Source organism: Carassius auratus, chromosome 28, assembly GCF_003368295.1.
Source record: "Carassius auratus strain Wakin chromosome 28, ASM336829v1, whole genome shotgun sequence".
Taxonomy (NCBI): domain Eukaryota; kingdom Metazoa; phylum Chordata; class Actinopteri; order Cypriniformes; family Cyprinidae; genus Carassius; species Carassius auratus.
The window spans coordinates 17,838,221-17,852,179 of record NC_039270.1 but is presented as its reverse complement, the minus strand read 5'-3'; the positions used below and the strand labels follow the sequence as shown (position 1 = coordinate 17,852,179).

Genomic DNA, 13,959 nt, shown 5'->3' with positions numbered 1-13,959 from the left:
TTATAGACAGTTACACTGGTCTATAATAAATATTAATGGATTTTATTCAAGCTGTTTAGAATGTAATGTTGCTGTTTCAGCATAAAAAAGTTCTGCAAATTTACTAAGCTAAATGTCCAATTCAAAAGGAGATATTTTATTTAACAAAAAAACACTTTTTAAAAACTATCATGAACAAATTGTTTGGACTACAACAAATATTGTCCGGGATTTGTGATATCACAAAAATGGACGAATGGGATGAGAATTGGTTGAGCTGCACTAGAGAAGCCATTTGTGTCATATATATGTAGTTGACCATTAAGGCTGGAAAAGAAAAACAAAACTCCTTATATTCAGGTGTGCAGAATTATTAGGCCTTTTTTCCTTTACTGATAAAATGAGCCAAAAAAAGAGGTTTAACTTAGACTGAAAAATGTGCTACTAAAGTTATACATATTGTTCTGTGAATGTGATTTCAAAGTACAGATGATTCAGATTAACCCTTTAAACTGCCGTTTACCTTAAAACCTGACTGCTAGAGGGCTATTGTGAATGGATGTGCCCGCTGGGCACAGTTTACCTGATGCCACCGGGGTGGTGTTGCACTGATGTCTTGAGCCCGCCATCGCTGCTTGCAGCTATATTTTTATTTTTACATTTTCTATTTCCAAAGCTGGCCTCATCATCATGATTTATGCAGCACACCCAACCAATAAGCCCCTAAATAGTTTTTCTATTAAAAACATTCCCATACTAATTATTTTTAAATACAATTCGTTTAAATAGGTTTTGGATGCATGAGGTTTTTGGCTATTTGGATAACTCTGACATCCCATATTTCACAATTAAATCCAATGTAGGCACAGATTTAGCCAAAGCGTTGTCTGTTTCCTTAGTGCATTTTGCCTACATTCTTCAACTGCTATGCACATGTTGCAAAAATGCAAAAAAAGAGCTGGATCTAAATACAATCAGTGACGTTTATTGAAAAGACACAAAGCACACTGGCACAACTAACTTCATAATGACAAGATCAAATCGACAACAGAAGAAACTAAATGCTTAAATACACAGAGAAACTAATTAACTGATGCCACAGGTAATAAAACAATGAATCACCAAGGAAACTAAAACACAGGAAAATTACTGAAAATTATGACAGAATGGAAGCATGATTCAAAACCGACCAAAACAGAAAACAAACACAGATTACCTGTTACAACACTTACAACCCTTCTTTCTGTTCATTTTTAAAATGTCTTTTTGTCAAAGAAGAGGGGTTGGGGGGTTGAACTATCGCTTATATGCATGTTTAGTGTTACACAGTAAGCTTTATCATGCTTTGAAGTATTTGAGAGGCAATAAAAGGTTGATTTAATACAAAGGTATACCTTTATCATCAATTGTCACTTGTCATGTAGAATGACACTTATCTTATTTTTACTATTGTTTTCAAAGTGCCCAGTTATAAAAACTATTAACAGATATTTCAAAGTTTGCTTACATGGCTTTATTAGTTAGTGACAGTTGTGTCCTTTAATGAGGAAGAACGTTCCCGAAATGACTCCCAACAGCCCAAGAGTCAGACCTACTCCACAAAACACTGCAGGACCAACACTTGGGAGGGCAACATCTACATCTGGAAGGTAAATCAGTGGGATAAAAGATTAACAAATACTTTATTATGTGTCCCTAATACCTGTGTACATAGTAACTAGACATGTATGTAGTATGTAACCACAGTGTAAGTACACATTGGTACATAGTATCTACAGCTCTAATGTTTGTGTAACTACATATATGCAACAATCCACTGAATGGTATGTGTAAGTACAAATGTGTAACAGGACTAACAGCACTTTTTTGGGGTCCCGCTTTATATTAGGTTCACATAACTACTATGTACTTACATTAAAAAAATAAGTACAATGTACTTATTGTGTTCATATTGTATTGTAAAACACTTTTGCTGCTATTGAGGTGGGATAGGGGTAAGGTTAGGGAGAGGGTTGGAGGTATGGGTAAGTTTAAGGGTGGGTTAAGGTGTAAAGTATGGGTCAACAGTGTAATTATAAATGTAATTACAGAAATTAAATACAGATGTAATTACATGTCGTTTTTTTTTTTTAAATATAAGTACAATGTAAAAACATGTCTGTACACAATAAGTACATTGTACTAAATTATAAATTAAAATGTAAGTACATAGTAGTTAAGGCCACTTAATATAAACTGGGTCCCTTTTTGGTAAAGAAAGTGTTACAGTATATACAGTTTATATTAGATTTATCATGTAATTACTCTGATGTTACACAGCAGCAGCCAATAAGTTAGGCTTAACATATATATTGTGGTTGGTGTACAGAATGTTACACTTTATAATAAGTGGACAGTTCCTGTGGAGTTACTGGAGTGCACCAACTCCAACTCCAGATCCAACTCCTCCCATTTTACATATCCCTAAACCTAACCATATCTATCCTCTGAATCAAATGGTTACAATTACTCTTATACATGTTGTTACAAAATGTGGTAATATAATTCCTGTGATGTGAAAAAGTGTTGTTAACCAATGTCCTGTTACACATTTGTACTTACACAAACCATCCTGATGGTTGTTACATGTGTGTAGTTACAGAAATATTACAGCTGTAGATACAATGTGGCAATGTGTTACACACTTCATACACATCTAGTTACACACTGTTACACACTACATACACATCTAGTTACTATGCAAATACACAGATATTAGGGACACTTAATATAAAGTGGGACCAGTAATTTGTTTTTGTAACAAAAACAGCAACAACAAAAAGCTGTAATATTGTCCATTCTATTTGAAACTCACCCCATATTTTGGTCTGTGGTTGACCTTGGAGGGCTTTGTGGTTCACAGTACAGCTGTAAATGTCTCCTTCAGCAGGTGTGAACTTAAGAGTGGAGAAGATGTTGAATGTATCATCTGTCCTTGGACGGTACTGACTTAAACTTATGCCATCTGTCACAATAACATTATTCTTAGTCCATGAGATGTTGACAGATGGAGGATAGAAGCCAGTCACATGACAGATGAGAGTGTTCTGAATACCCAGCTCTACATCATCCTTTGCATAGATGGATGTCCGGGGTGCATCTAGATCTAAACACAGAAAACTTTATTCATTTATTCCGTAGTTTAGTCGAAGCAAAGATATCTTAATATGCATTATATAAACATTTGAGACACAACTTTATAACACTATGTTCATGTTTTATACACATAACATTCAAAAGATTGGAATCTTTAGGAATTTTAATGTTGTTACACGAAGGCTGCATTTATTTGACAAAAAAATAAAAATAACAGCAGCACCCATTCAAGGTAAACAGAACAGAACCAGTGCTGACAGTAAACTGATGCACTTTTAACTAACGTGACCTGCAAGAACTAACACTATACATGATTAACATACAGTGTGTATTGACAGTATGGTTCTGTTCTGGGCAAGAAATCCCCACCCAGAGTGGCATGGATAAGAGCAGTGAGTGCAGCAGTGATCCCCCAAACAACACCATTTGCCAACCTCTCCCAACCACAAACTTAAAGGGGGAAAGTGGCAGTAAAGCGTTGCTTTTCTATTACAAGCAGTGGAGAAGAGCAGCATGCCCCTTTAAGTGCAGTTATGAGCTTAAAGCAACAAGCATGTTGCCAATTCCTGAAAACTCATGCAACAAGCATTTGCCAATTAAAAAGGAAAGCCTTAAGCAAAATATTTCAGATGTCATTAAAAAGTGAAGTGACATTCAGCCAAGTATGGTGACCCATACTCAGAATTTGTGCTCTGCCAACTGGAGCAGTGGGCAGCCATTTATGCTGCGGCGCCCGGGGAGCAGTTGGGGGTTCGATGCCTTGCTCAAGGGCACCTAAGTCGTGGTATTGAAGGTGGAGAGAGAACTGTACATGCACTCCCCCCACCCACAATTCCGTCCAGCCCGAGACTAGAACCCACAACCCTTTATTGTCTTGTTTAACTGTTCAACTGTTTAAGTTAACACCATAAATCAAGATAAATGACAGTCTGGCTCAGGGCCGCGGGAAGTAATTTTGAACAGGGGGTGCTGTGAATTATTTATTTTTTTGACAAAAAACCTATGAGCCTATAGGCCTATTTAAAATACATTTTAAAAATAAATACATTGAGATTTACTACTTTATTGTCATATACACTTCAGTGCACAGCCAGCCAGGGTCTGAAACACACAGACATCAGTTCTCAGGTATGCGCAATGCGTTATTAATCTGAAGCAGAAGCAGAATCAGAAATAATAGTTTAATAATCGAAAGAAAACTAAATAATTACTTTCATTACAATTTCAGATAGCCTATACATACATGCAACATATTAAGATACAACAAATAATATTACAACAAAATATAATATTAATCAAACTTCACAATAACGCTAAAACAATGCAATCGATTTGGTCAGCTGGCTTGAGTCACTGCACGTTTATGTCACGTTTATGTCACACGCAACTCTATTAACTCCAAAATCTTTTTACGCACACCACAAGGAAATAATCTCTGACTATTTAAGCAATTTGTTTATTGAACAGTTCTCCACATCCATTACGCAAAGAACACACGCACAGTATAAAGCTTTCTGTCTCCATCTCCAACCTTTTTACACTAACCACAAGGAAATAATCTCCGACTATTTAAACGTTATTTAACAGTTCTAACCATTACGCAAAGAACACACGAACGAAATAATACTCTCCATCTCCATCCACACCACCTTACAAAAATACTATAGTGAACTACTTACAATTGCTAGTCAAAGCTGATCCCACACTTGTTGCCAAAAAAATAAATGTTACAAGCCCGGCAGCACCATACTCTTACCTGAGCTACATGCAGGCGGGGTGCCCTGGTTACAGGTGTCCAAATGTCGAGGTGCGCTGTATTATATAAAGATGAATATATTCTGTATGGAACGAGCGGGAAACCTCGTTACTCGTTGACCAAACCTGCCTGCCTGATGTTGACAACGTAACTTCCGAACCTGTGTTGATTAGGCCTCAAAATATGAAATTAAAATCCAAAATATACGTAATAGCCTACATGTTTCAAAATCATTTTCAAAAATATTCATAAGGAATTTATAAATTGTGCAAAATATTTTAATAGGCCTACATTTGTTTTTTTATCTCCCTCTCATCACTAGCAGCACCCCCACTTCCCGCGGCCATGATCTGGCTCAAAGAGGAATATCAGAACGCTGAGTCCTGACTGAAGAGGAGAGAATGGAGACTAATTAGCTCCTGTGAAACACAATAAAGCTGGTGATAATACTGAATGGTAGTCCTGAAAGGGTGTCACATTCCTATAGGTAAATGTGGGTCAACTGATAGTCAGGAGATGCAAGCTTGACTGTGGAAACTAGGGATATGCTTGATTATTGTGGAATACTTTTACAATTTAAAGTAACTTTTTCTCTTTTAATATATTTTAGAATGTAATTTATTTTTTTGTGATTATTCTTGTTGTTCCCTTTCAGTCGGTCACTCCGAGTCACGTCGGCGACAGACAAATTGGGATCTCACTTAGAGAGACCAATCCACTTCAAGTGTAACTAAACGTGTACATTGGCATGCGATGATTACATCCAGTTGCCGCTGCTCACAGCATGAGCATAAGTAGGCAGCAGGTGCAACACATGTTCAGCTTTTCACTTCGGAGCCGAACGATCGCATCGTTCTGCTCTTGATTACTCTACTGAGAAAAGAAGACTGAACGAGTTCAGCGCACTCTCTGCAACCACTTGAGCTGCCAGTGGAACGTGCTGGGCCCTCTACGAGGAGCATACCAGCAGTATCCTTTGGCGCTCCTCCCGGTGACCAGATGTCAATCGCTGCACGTAGCAATGCCTGATACCGACCTAGAAATGTTGGCAATGCTTTCCCAGGCTGCCATGAGGGTAGGGCTCGACTGGAGACCTCCACCGTGTCCCAAGCCCTCAAGGTTGGACAATTGGCTCTTCGGGATGGTCCGTGCCAGTTCACAGCACCCAGCCCTGGTGCCATTCTTCGCGGAGATGCATGAGGGGCTTACCAGATCATGAATGGCACCTTTTGCTGCTGGAAACCGACATGCTAACTTCTCCTCCCTCACCACTTTCAACAGTGGTGTAGCTAGGGGATATACGCCCTCAGTGGAGTGGTCGGTTGTGATGCAGTTATGTCCTAATTCCACCTCCACTGAGCAGGACAAACTGTGCCCCCCTCCCGGGTCTGTAAGTACTCGTCTGGTTTTAGTTCAATAGCCCACTTTAGTAGGGCTGGGCGATATATTGAATATTAGCGATAGTATCAGAATAATTTTAATGACGATGTAAAATGTGAAAATTTTGAACTTTCTAAATTATGTGAAAATCATCTTATTTACTCAATCACAGAAAACAATATATTGATTTAAATTTTCTAAGAAACTTTTTATTTGTAAAAGTCATATATGAGAAGGCGTCAACTGTCATGAATATCATTGTGATTTACACATGAGAAGACAAAGGCCTGAATAATGAGCTGCATAATGAGCCTTTCAGTCAGCTGTGTGACTGAGAGGGAAGAGTTACAAGAAAATATGATTGGACAAAATAAATGTATATAATATTATGTTTGTAGTTTATTAAGAATATATTTAATTATCCCACAACATAATTTAATATCCACTTGGGAGTGCAGTTAAACTGTTTATTAGAACAATTAAAGCTTGACTTTCAAACTGAATTTTTTGGCATCATTACTCCAGTCACACAATCCTTCAGAAATCCTTTTAACAATCTTATTTTCTACAAAAAAAAACATTTATTGTTATTATTATTATTTTTATTATTATTAATAAAAATGTTAACAGGTTATATGAAAACTAGTACAAGTATATAAATAAAAAGAGACTTACTCATGTTTATGATCTCTGTTGAATAAAGTGCTTCATTCTTTTTCTGAGGAAATCCATTTCTCAAATCCTCAACCACATCACATCTTTTTGGGGTGATTTATGTCTTATTCCTCTCATCACGAAGCAAACAGTAAAATAAAAGAACTCGAAGAACAGTCTCGCTGCTTTTTCTTCTGTGTGGGCGTATTCAAGCCGCGCGCTTCAGTTTGAATCTGAATAGCGCAGTCAGCGCGGGGTAGTGGTCACATTAGATATAATGAAGGGAGACGTGAAAAACGGACATCGCGTTGTTTTCATATGGATTACTTTATCACAGAATATCTGTTTTCGGCAGCACTTGTTTAGTTTAAAAGTAGACATGTCAAGCTTTCATGTCTCTTTGTTGAGTATTCACTGAGTTACAGTTCATTTGAATGACGTGTTTGTAAATGAAGATCAGCGCAGACAAAGGCTGCAGACATCTTTATTTAATAAGTGCACAAAGTTTTGTTGTTATTATGTCTGTATCCAAAGAAAAGTAGACCCTTTACAGATTTGATTGATGTATTGCTCTTATCTGTACGATTAAAACTAAAAGTGTAATTTAAGTTCTTTTCGGGGGTTATCTGGAGAAAATGACTCATAGCGCGTATCCGCGTTAATCAACTCCAGAGGGTCAAGTCAAGTCAAGAATTAAGTCAGACATTCGACTAACATAATTACTCATGTTAACACAGAGAAAATGTGTAATCAACACCTTGCAGATATAACCAAATGCATCTTATATCAGGGAAATAATATATCCACAATATTTATACACCAGCTGAAATGTTTTGAAATGACTTGAACCCTACCTATTCAAAAAAATCCAGTATCTGCCTGTGTCAGTTTGAGTCTTGGTAAAGTTTTAAATCCCTGCTCCTCTGTCGATCACGGATTATGGAAAGTGAAACATAAATCTATAGGGGTAGTTGGATTTATGCACGCACTTTAAAATATTAATTTGAAGCTTCTTTCTTTTCAGATTCTTACAGCTTCATCATAATAGGCTGTATATTGACTTATTGGGAGCTCTATGTGAAATCAGACATTTGAGCTCCCCCATATAGTCAAAATGGCATGATCAATAACACCCCAATATTCGAATGTGAGAGTGGTAGTTGAATCAGGCTCCTTGAATCAAAGCATCAATTCGTCGACTATTCGGATCACCCCCAGGGAGGCTGTCTGCTTAATATTTTCTAACAATTTCTTTTTCAACTTATCCAACTAACCCTAAACCTATCTTAGTGGTCTACTCTGAGAGTTAGTAGACATGTAGTTGCAAACTAATGAGAATTGGTTGACATGTAGTTGCAAAGATACTTATAGTTAGTAGAATGTCTAAAGAAGAGGGTGGTCATGATTCTGAAGTTCTAAAAGAGCTCAGAACCGCAAATGTCCTCACGCTCTGTGTGACGAAGGTCACTGTGAGTTTTCTGGGTCAAGTGATGTCCACACTTGTGGTTCAGTAGCATCACCTCTGGCTGTGTCTGGTTGACATGAGGGATGCAGATAAGTCGGTACCTCAAGGTCCCTGTGTCCCAGACTGGCCTCTTCGGTGGCACAGTCGACAACATGGCCCAGCAGTTCTCCGCTGCACAGGAGCAGACTGAGGCACACATCCTGGCCCGATGGGTAGCTGCTGCCTTCACCGGCTGCAACACCCCAGCCTGCTCATTGCCGAGGGCGGCCCATTGCGTCCACCCCCACTCCCGTGCCACAATCGCAGCAGCCTCGAGCAAATAAACTGTTTTTTGGGAGGTGGTGAATGCACCTCTCCCTCCTCAGGAGGAGGGCCGGGTGGAGAATCTGGTTTCCAAAAATCTCATCAAGCATCTCTGATGCTCCTCGTAACAGCCCCTCCTTGTCAGATTCCTCTGAGGAAGGATCTACTGACTCAGAGATGAGGCGCCTTATGGCACCCACGTCTAGACCTCTAAAAATTGCATGTCTGGTACCTGGATGAGGCGCGGAGGTTCTAGGTGACATACCCCAGGAGGTGGCTGACACCGTCACTTGGGCACCAGCACTTGTCTACAAGACATACTTGCACTTTGAAATGGAACCTATTCATCAAATGGTGAAGGCCACCAAGAAGACCTCTGGAAATGCCAGATCAGAGTCAGAGTCAGTCCTTTTTGCAGCAAGGATTGAAGTGAAGGCTGTCTCCCTCCATCCTAAAAGCCTATGTGGCTGCGATTTCTGCCAACCACGACCCCATTGAAGGGAAGTCAGTGGGAGAGTATGACCTGGTCATCAGGTTCCTTTAGGAGGGAGAGAAGGTTAAATCCTCCACGGCCCCCCTCTATAGAGCACTTATTTCTGTCAATGAAAAGTCTGCTCCTGCTTGTAACTGGCCTCCATCAAGAGGGTGAGGGGACTTGCACGGATTTTTGGTCGATGATTCGTGCCAAGAGTTTGGGCTGGCTGACTCCCAGGTAATCCTGAGGCCCTGGTCCAGCTATGTGCCCAAGGTTGCCATTATTCCTTTCCTTTCATGGAACAGGAGGTGAGCCTGCAAGTGCTGCCCTCGGAGAAGGCAGACCCAGCCCTAGCTTTGCTTGTCCTGTCCGAGCGTTACCTGCTCAGCTCCTCAGCTAAAACCTGAATATGCGCTGCAATTTCTGCATACTTATACTCACACTGTGTGTCAATCATCACATGCCAATGTGCATTGGCTTGTTTGAGATCGCAATTCTGACGTGACGTCTATGTTCCCTCCTTCAGGGAACCAGTGTTACATATGTAACCAAGACGATTCAGTGCTTAAAAATATTTCTCTGAATTTCTAGTTGTAACAAGCTGTTTTCAAATTAGTGACAGAGGTTTGGCCACTATTTTTAATGGCATTAAAAGATACTCAGCATGTGGTGTAAGAATAAATTTGTGAAATAATAAGTTTGTGTTTTGGACACTGCAGATATGTAGCAATAACACTGTTGTTTCTGTAATATTGGTTAATGAAACCATTATAAACCCTTAAGAAAATGAACATTAAAATGTCATGTTTAAAACTGTAAACGTGTAAAGGCTCATAGCACATTCTCATGTCTTACCTATTTCAAGTGGTAGGCTCTTGAATGTTTGAATAAACATTGGTAAGTCACGTTTGCATCCTACTATTGCATCAGCACCAAATTCATAATTTTTGAGAAATGTTATGTTTTTTGATCCCCAAACATCAGGTAGTGTCTCTACTACTGTCTTTTGTTTAAAGTTGACATGTGCCAGTTCCTCTTCATCATATCCAATGTAAAACTCTTCTTCCACATCAGAGCAAGCAGCATATAGAAAAGCTTCATGTTCAACTGAAATAAATTCAACATCATTAAACAAATACAATAAGTTTAATTTTTGAGGTTGACAATTCAATTACTTTCTTGCTGATGTCAATCAAAAGAGATTTCCCATAGCATAAAAATTGCAATTGTAAATATTGTCACAGATTTTTAGGGCTGAACTACTAAGATAACATGATGTTTATGACAAGTTAGAGAACATTTATCAATTTTACTTGCATTGTTTATTTATTTATTTTTATTTATTTATTATTTAAATATTGAAACTGGTATGTAAACTGGTGAAATTTCACTGGTAGGCCAGTGAACAACAACAGTAGCCAAAATTATATAAGACTAGTCTTATAAACTATATTTGAGTTACAACTCTTAAAACCCAGCATCTGTGATTTCATTAGATTAGTATCTATTTGAATGACATCTTTGTTTACATGAAAAATTGGCCATTACAGAAAGTCTGCAGTGTTTCAGTGCCTCTAATATTTCATACATTTCTTATAATGACTCAATAAATATTGTCTTACAATTCAAATAATATTATGTATCATTTAAAACTCCTAAATCACCTATTTTTTATTATAACTTTTTTTTTTTGCTGATTTTTATTATATTGAACAAATATTCCCATTATGTCTCTAATGTTAATGTTTGCTAAATGTTTTGCAAAAATCACTACTTGAAAGTCAATAATAACAAAGCATTTAAAAAAAAAAAAAATCAATTCTTCTGATAACCTTACACAATAATCTTATAATGGAAACATTTAATGAAACATTTAACTATATGCACAAAAGCAGCTTTTGAAATGGCTAGGTGTTAAAAGGGATTACTTATAAGTTTGCTATTTTATCATTATCATTTATGAAAATAGTTCCATAAGCAAATTAAAACCTTCAACTTACATTGAGCTCTAGTTGAGAGAACAGCGCTTAGGGTGAGAATGGTTATGTACAACTCCATCTTGATAGATTATAGTTGAACAGTCATTAGGGAAAAATTTAACCGAGGTGATAAAACTGGTGGTGTTGTAAAGTTTTTGCATCATCCACTCAGAGTTGGACACACACAATGACATTGCTGTATCTAAGAAGAATAAAAATGGTTTTCCTCTTTCATATGACATGCAGCTGGCTAATCTTATCTAACATAGATAGGATACCTTGAGTCTGCATGTGCAAACATAAAACTGCAGTAACAAACTATGGATTAGACCCCCCCCTAAAAAAAAAATGTTATTTAAAGTGTAACCTGTTGCATAAAAGGTTTAGACTAGGTTTTTTTTTCTTTAAGACATTATTTGTTAATTTATTTAGCTACGGTTTTGACATCATTGATAATGTTTCTGATCAAATGTGCTATCCAGTCAGCAATTACTTGTCCATGGGCTTTTTTGATTACAGTAAGTTTAAGTGCTGGCGATGCAGTGTTGCCAGATACTGCTATTAAAACAATCAAATAAAAATAAAATTACATTATTTCAAATCTTTTGAATATCGAATATTTCCAACCCTGAATATCTCTGGGCTGGCGGCGTCTGATAGGGGGCCACGGGGTTTATCATCGACCCGAGTTTGAAGTCCCTGGGTCTCGGCCTCGGCGAGATATGGCCGGTCAAATCTTCAACCTTAGGGGGGCGCTATCCCCGGCCCCCGGGGGGCCATCAGCCCGCGGGTGGCGGCGTCTGATAGGGGGCCTCAGGGTCTACCGCGGTCCCGAGTTTGAAGTCCCTGGGTCTCGGCCTCGGCGAGATACGGCCGTTCAAATTTCCACCTTCGGTGGGTGCTATCTCCGGCCCCCTGGGGTGCACCGGCTCTGGGGTGGCGGCGTCCGAGAGGGGCCGACGGGCCCTATCAACGACCCGAGTTTCAAGTCCCTAGGCCCCGGCGTTCCCGAGCGGGCCCCGGTCGAACATCCAACCACCCCCTCTCCGGCGGCCTTGCCCAGGATGGTGCACCTTTCCCGGGTAGAGCTCCGATTTCGCCAGCGACCCCGGAGGTCGGCCCGATAGAGGATGCCGTTTTTACCCGCCATCGGGGTGATGACAAAAGCGCTTCGAAGGCTGAGCTCCAGGGGCTTTTTCGAGCGACCCAGGCCCAGCGTGGCCTCCCCGTCCTGGGCATGAGAGTGAGTTGGCGCTACAGGCAGAGACATCCGTCCAGGTGGCGATCCCAGGAAAATTATTACTTTGGCTTCCCACCAAGGAAGGGCTGCAGTTAGGAAACTTTAACGGAAAGTGAAGTGGGTCTAGCAGTATTGCGATGGATGCAAAAACTAGCAAAAAATTTAAGCTGTACAATACAATTGCAGTGCAAAACTCCAGAGGTAGAAAATATAATTAAAAAAATTAGCAAAAAAGATGGAAGGCAAAATAGAGATTTACAGTATTACATGTGCGGTAAAGCGTTAAAAAGAGAAAAAAGGACACTTGCCAAACATGGTAAGAGTTAAAAGATATCAAATTGGTATTAACGATTTCGAACAAGTGGAAGAAATCCGATTGATGATACCAATAAGTGAAGATGAGGACCGAGATAGTGTTATTACCATTGCTCATCGAAACACCCTTATTCCAGAATAATACGAGCTACAAATAGGCAGAATAAGACTGCTTATTAGAGACAGTTTAATCAAAAGAATTGAAGGAGGCCTAGTAATACTAAATAGAAATAAACAAATAATAACTGGCTCTGGGTCAATTTTCAATAAATTAGGTAAACAGGCATTACAGGATATTGAAAGTATGAGAGCCCAGCTCGGACCGCAACACGCAGCGACAGTGAGAATAACCTCTGGCCGTCCGCAGTGGAATTATGTAGCACATACAGTAATGACTGATTACAGAGATGAATTCTGTAGTGCAGAACGCTCCTGGTTAGAGGCCAGGATAATAACAACGGCAGTAATAAAAGAAACACTATACAGACAAGAAAATTAAATACATATGACTTTAATGGGAACAGGACAATTTAAACACCCAGTTAATTCGGTATTAGAAGGCATACTATCGGGAATCACAGATATGTCACAGGAAGGTCAATTGACCTTAAATTTATTAATGACCAACATAAATCAGCATGAACTTGAAAAAAATCTTGAGAAAAGGGAGGACAACAACCAGCCAGGATCCTCTCAGCCGTCGGGAATTTTCCTGCAGGGGACAGAAAAAAACAACAGCGTGGGGCAGAGTCTGAAGACGAATCCGAGGTGTCGGAGCTGTATATGACTCAGACAGGTCAGATTCTTCACTATATTTTGAAGATAGTGAAAGTAGAGAAACAGAAAATACAGATGGAATAACAAAGAGTTACAAACCAAATAGAGAATGATTGGCCAGAAGTTCAGGTAAAAGGGATTTTATTCAAAAATCCTACCAGTGAGAAAATTAGTAGAACATTAACACGACATTGGGACCAGAATATTGTTAATGATAGAAGTCTGACTTATGGACAGATGAGATCAGCAAGCCGCTCCCCATCTGCCCAGAGAGTCGCTCGGACAGAAGGATGGTCTAACGGGAAAACAAACATTATTTCAAGAAGAATACAAATATAATAGAAAAACAGTTAAAGAACTGGAAAAAGTAGGTCATTCACTAAAATCAGAAATTAAAAATCTGGAAAAAGAAATAAAAATATAAAAACATACGGAAGTAGTAGGACTGGAGGACAGAATTAAGTAGGGTTATGATGGTCAGGTCACAAAGTAAAGAAAAAC

The 13,959-nt window shown here is 39.0% G+C and overlaps 1 protein-coding gene across 1 annotated transcript; it reads right to left on the bottom strand.

Annotated features, from left to right (window-relative positions):
* Positions 1–944: 944 nt before the first annotated feature.
* LOC113047083 (HLA class II histocompatibility antigen, DP alpha 1 chain) lies at positions 945–11,273 on the bottom strand. Its single transcript, XM_026208347.1, has 4 exons — positions 11,148–11,273; positions 10,003–10,254; positions 2,834–3,124; positions 945–1,621 (listed from the first exon to the last, which is right to left on the bottom strand). The coding sequence occupies exons 1-4, from the start codon at positions 11,203–11,205 to the stop codon at positions 1,500–1,502; spliced, it is 723 nt and encodes a 240-aa protein (XP_026064132.1). The 5' UTR covers positions 11,206–11,273; the 3' UTR covers positions 945–1,499.
* Positions 11,274–13,959: the final 2,686 nt, after the last annotated feature.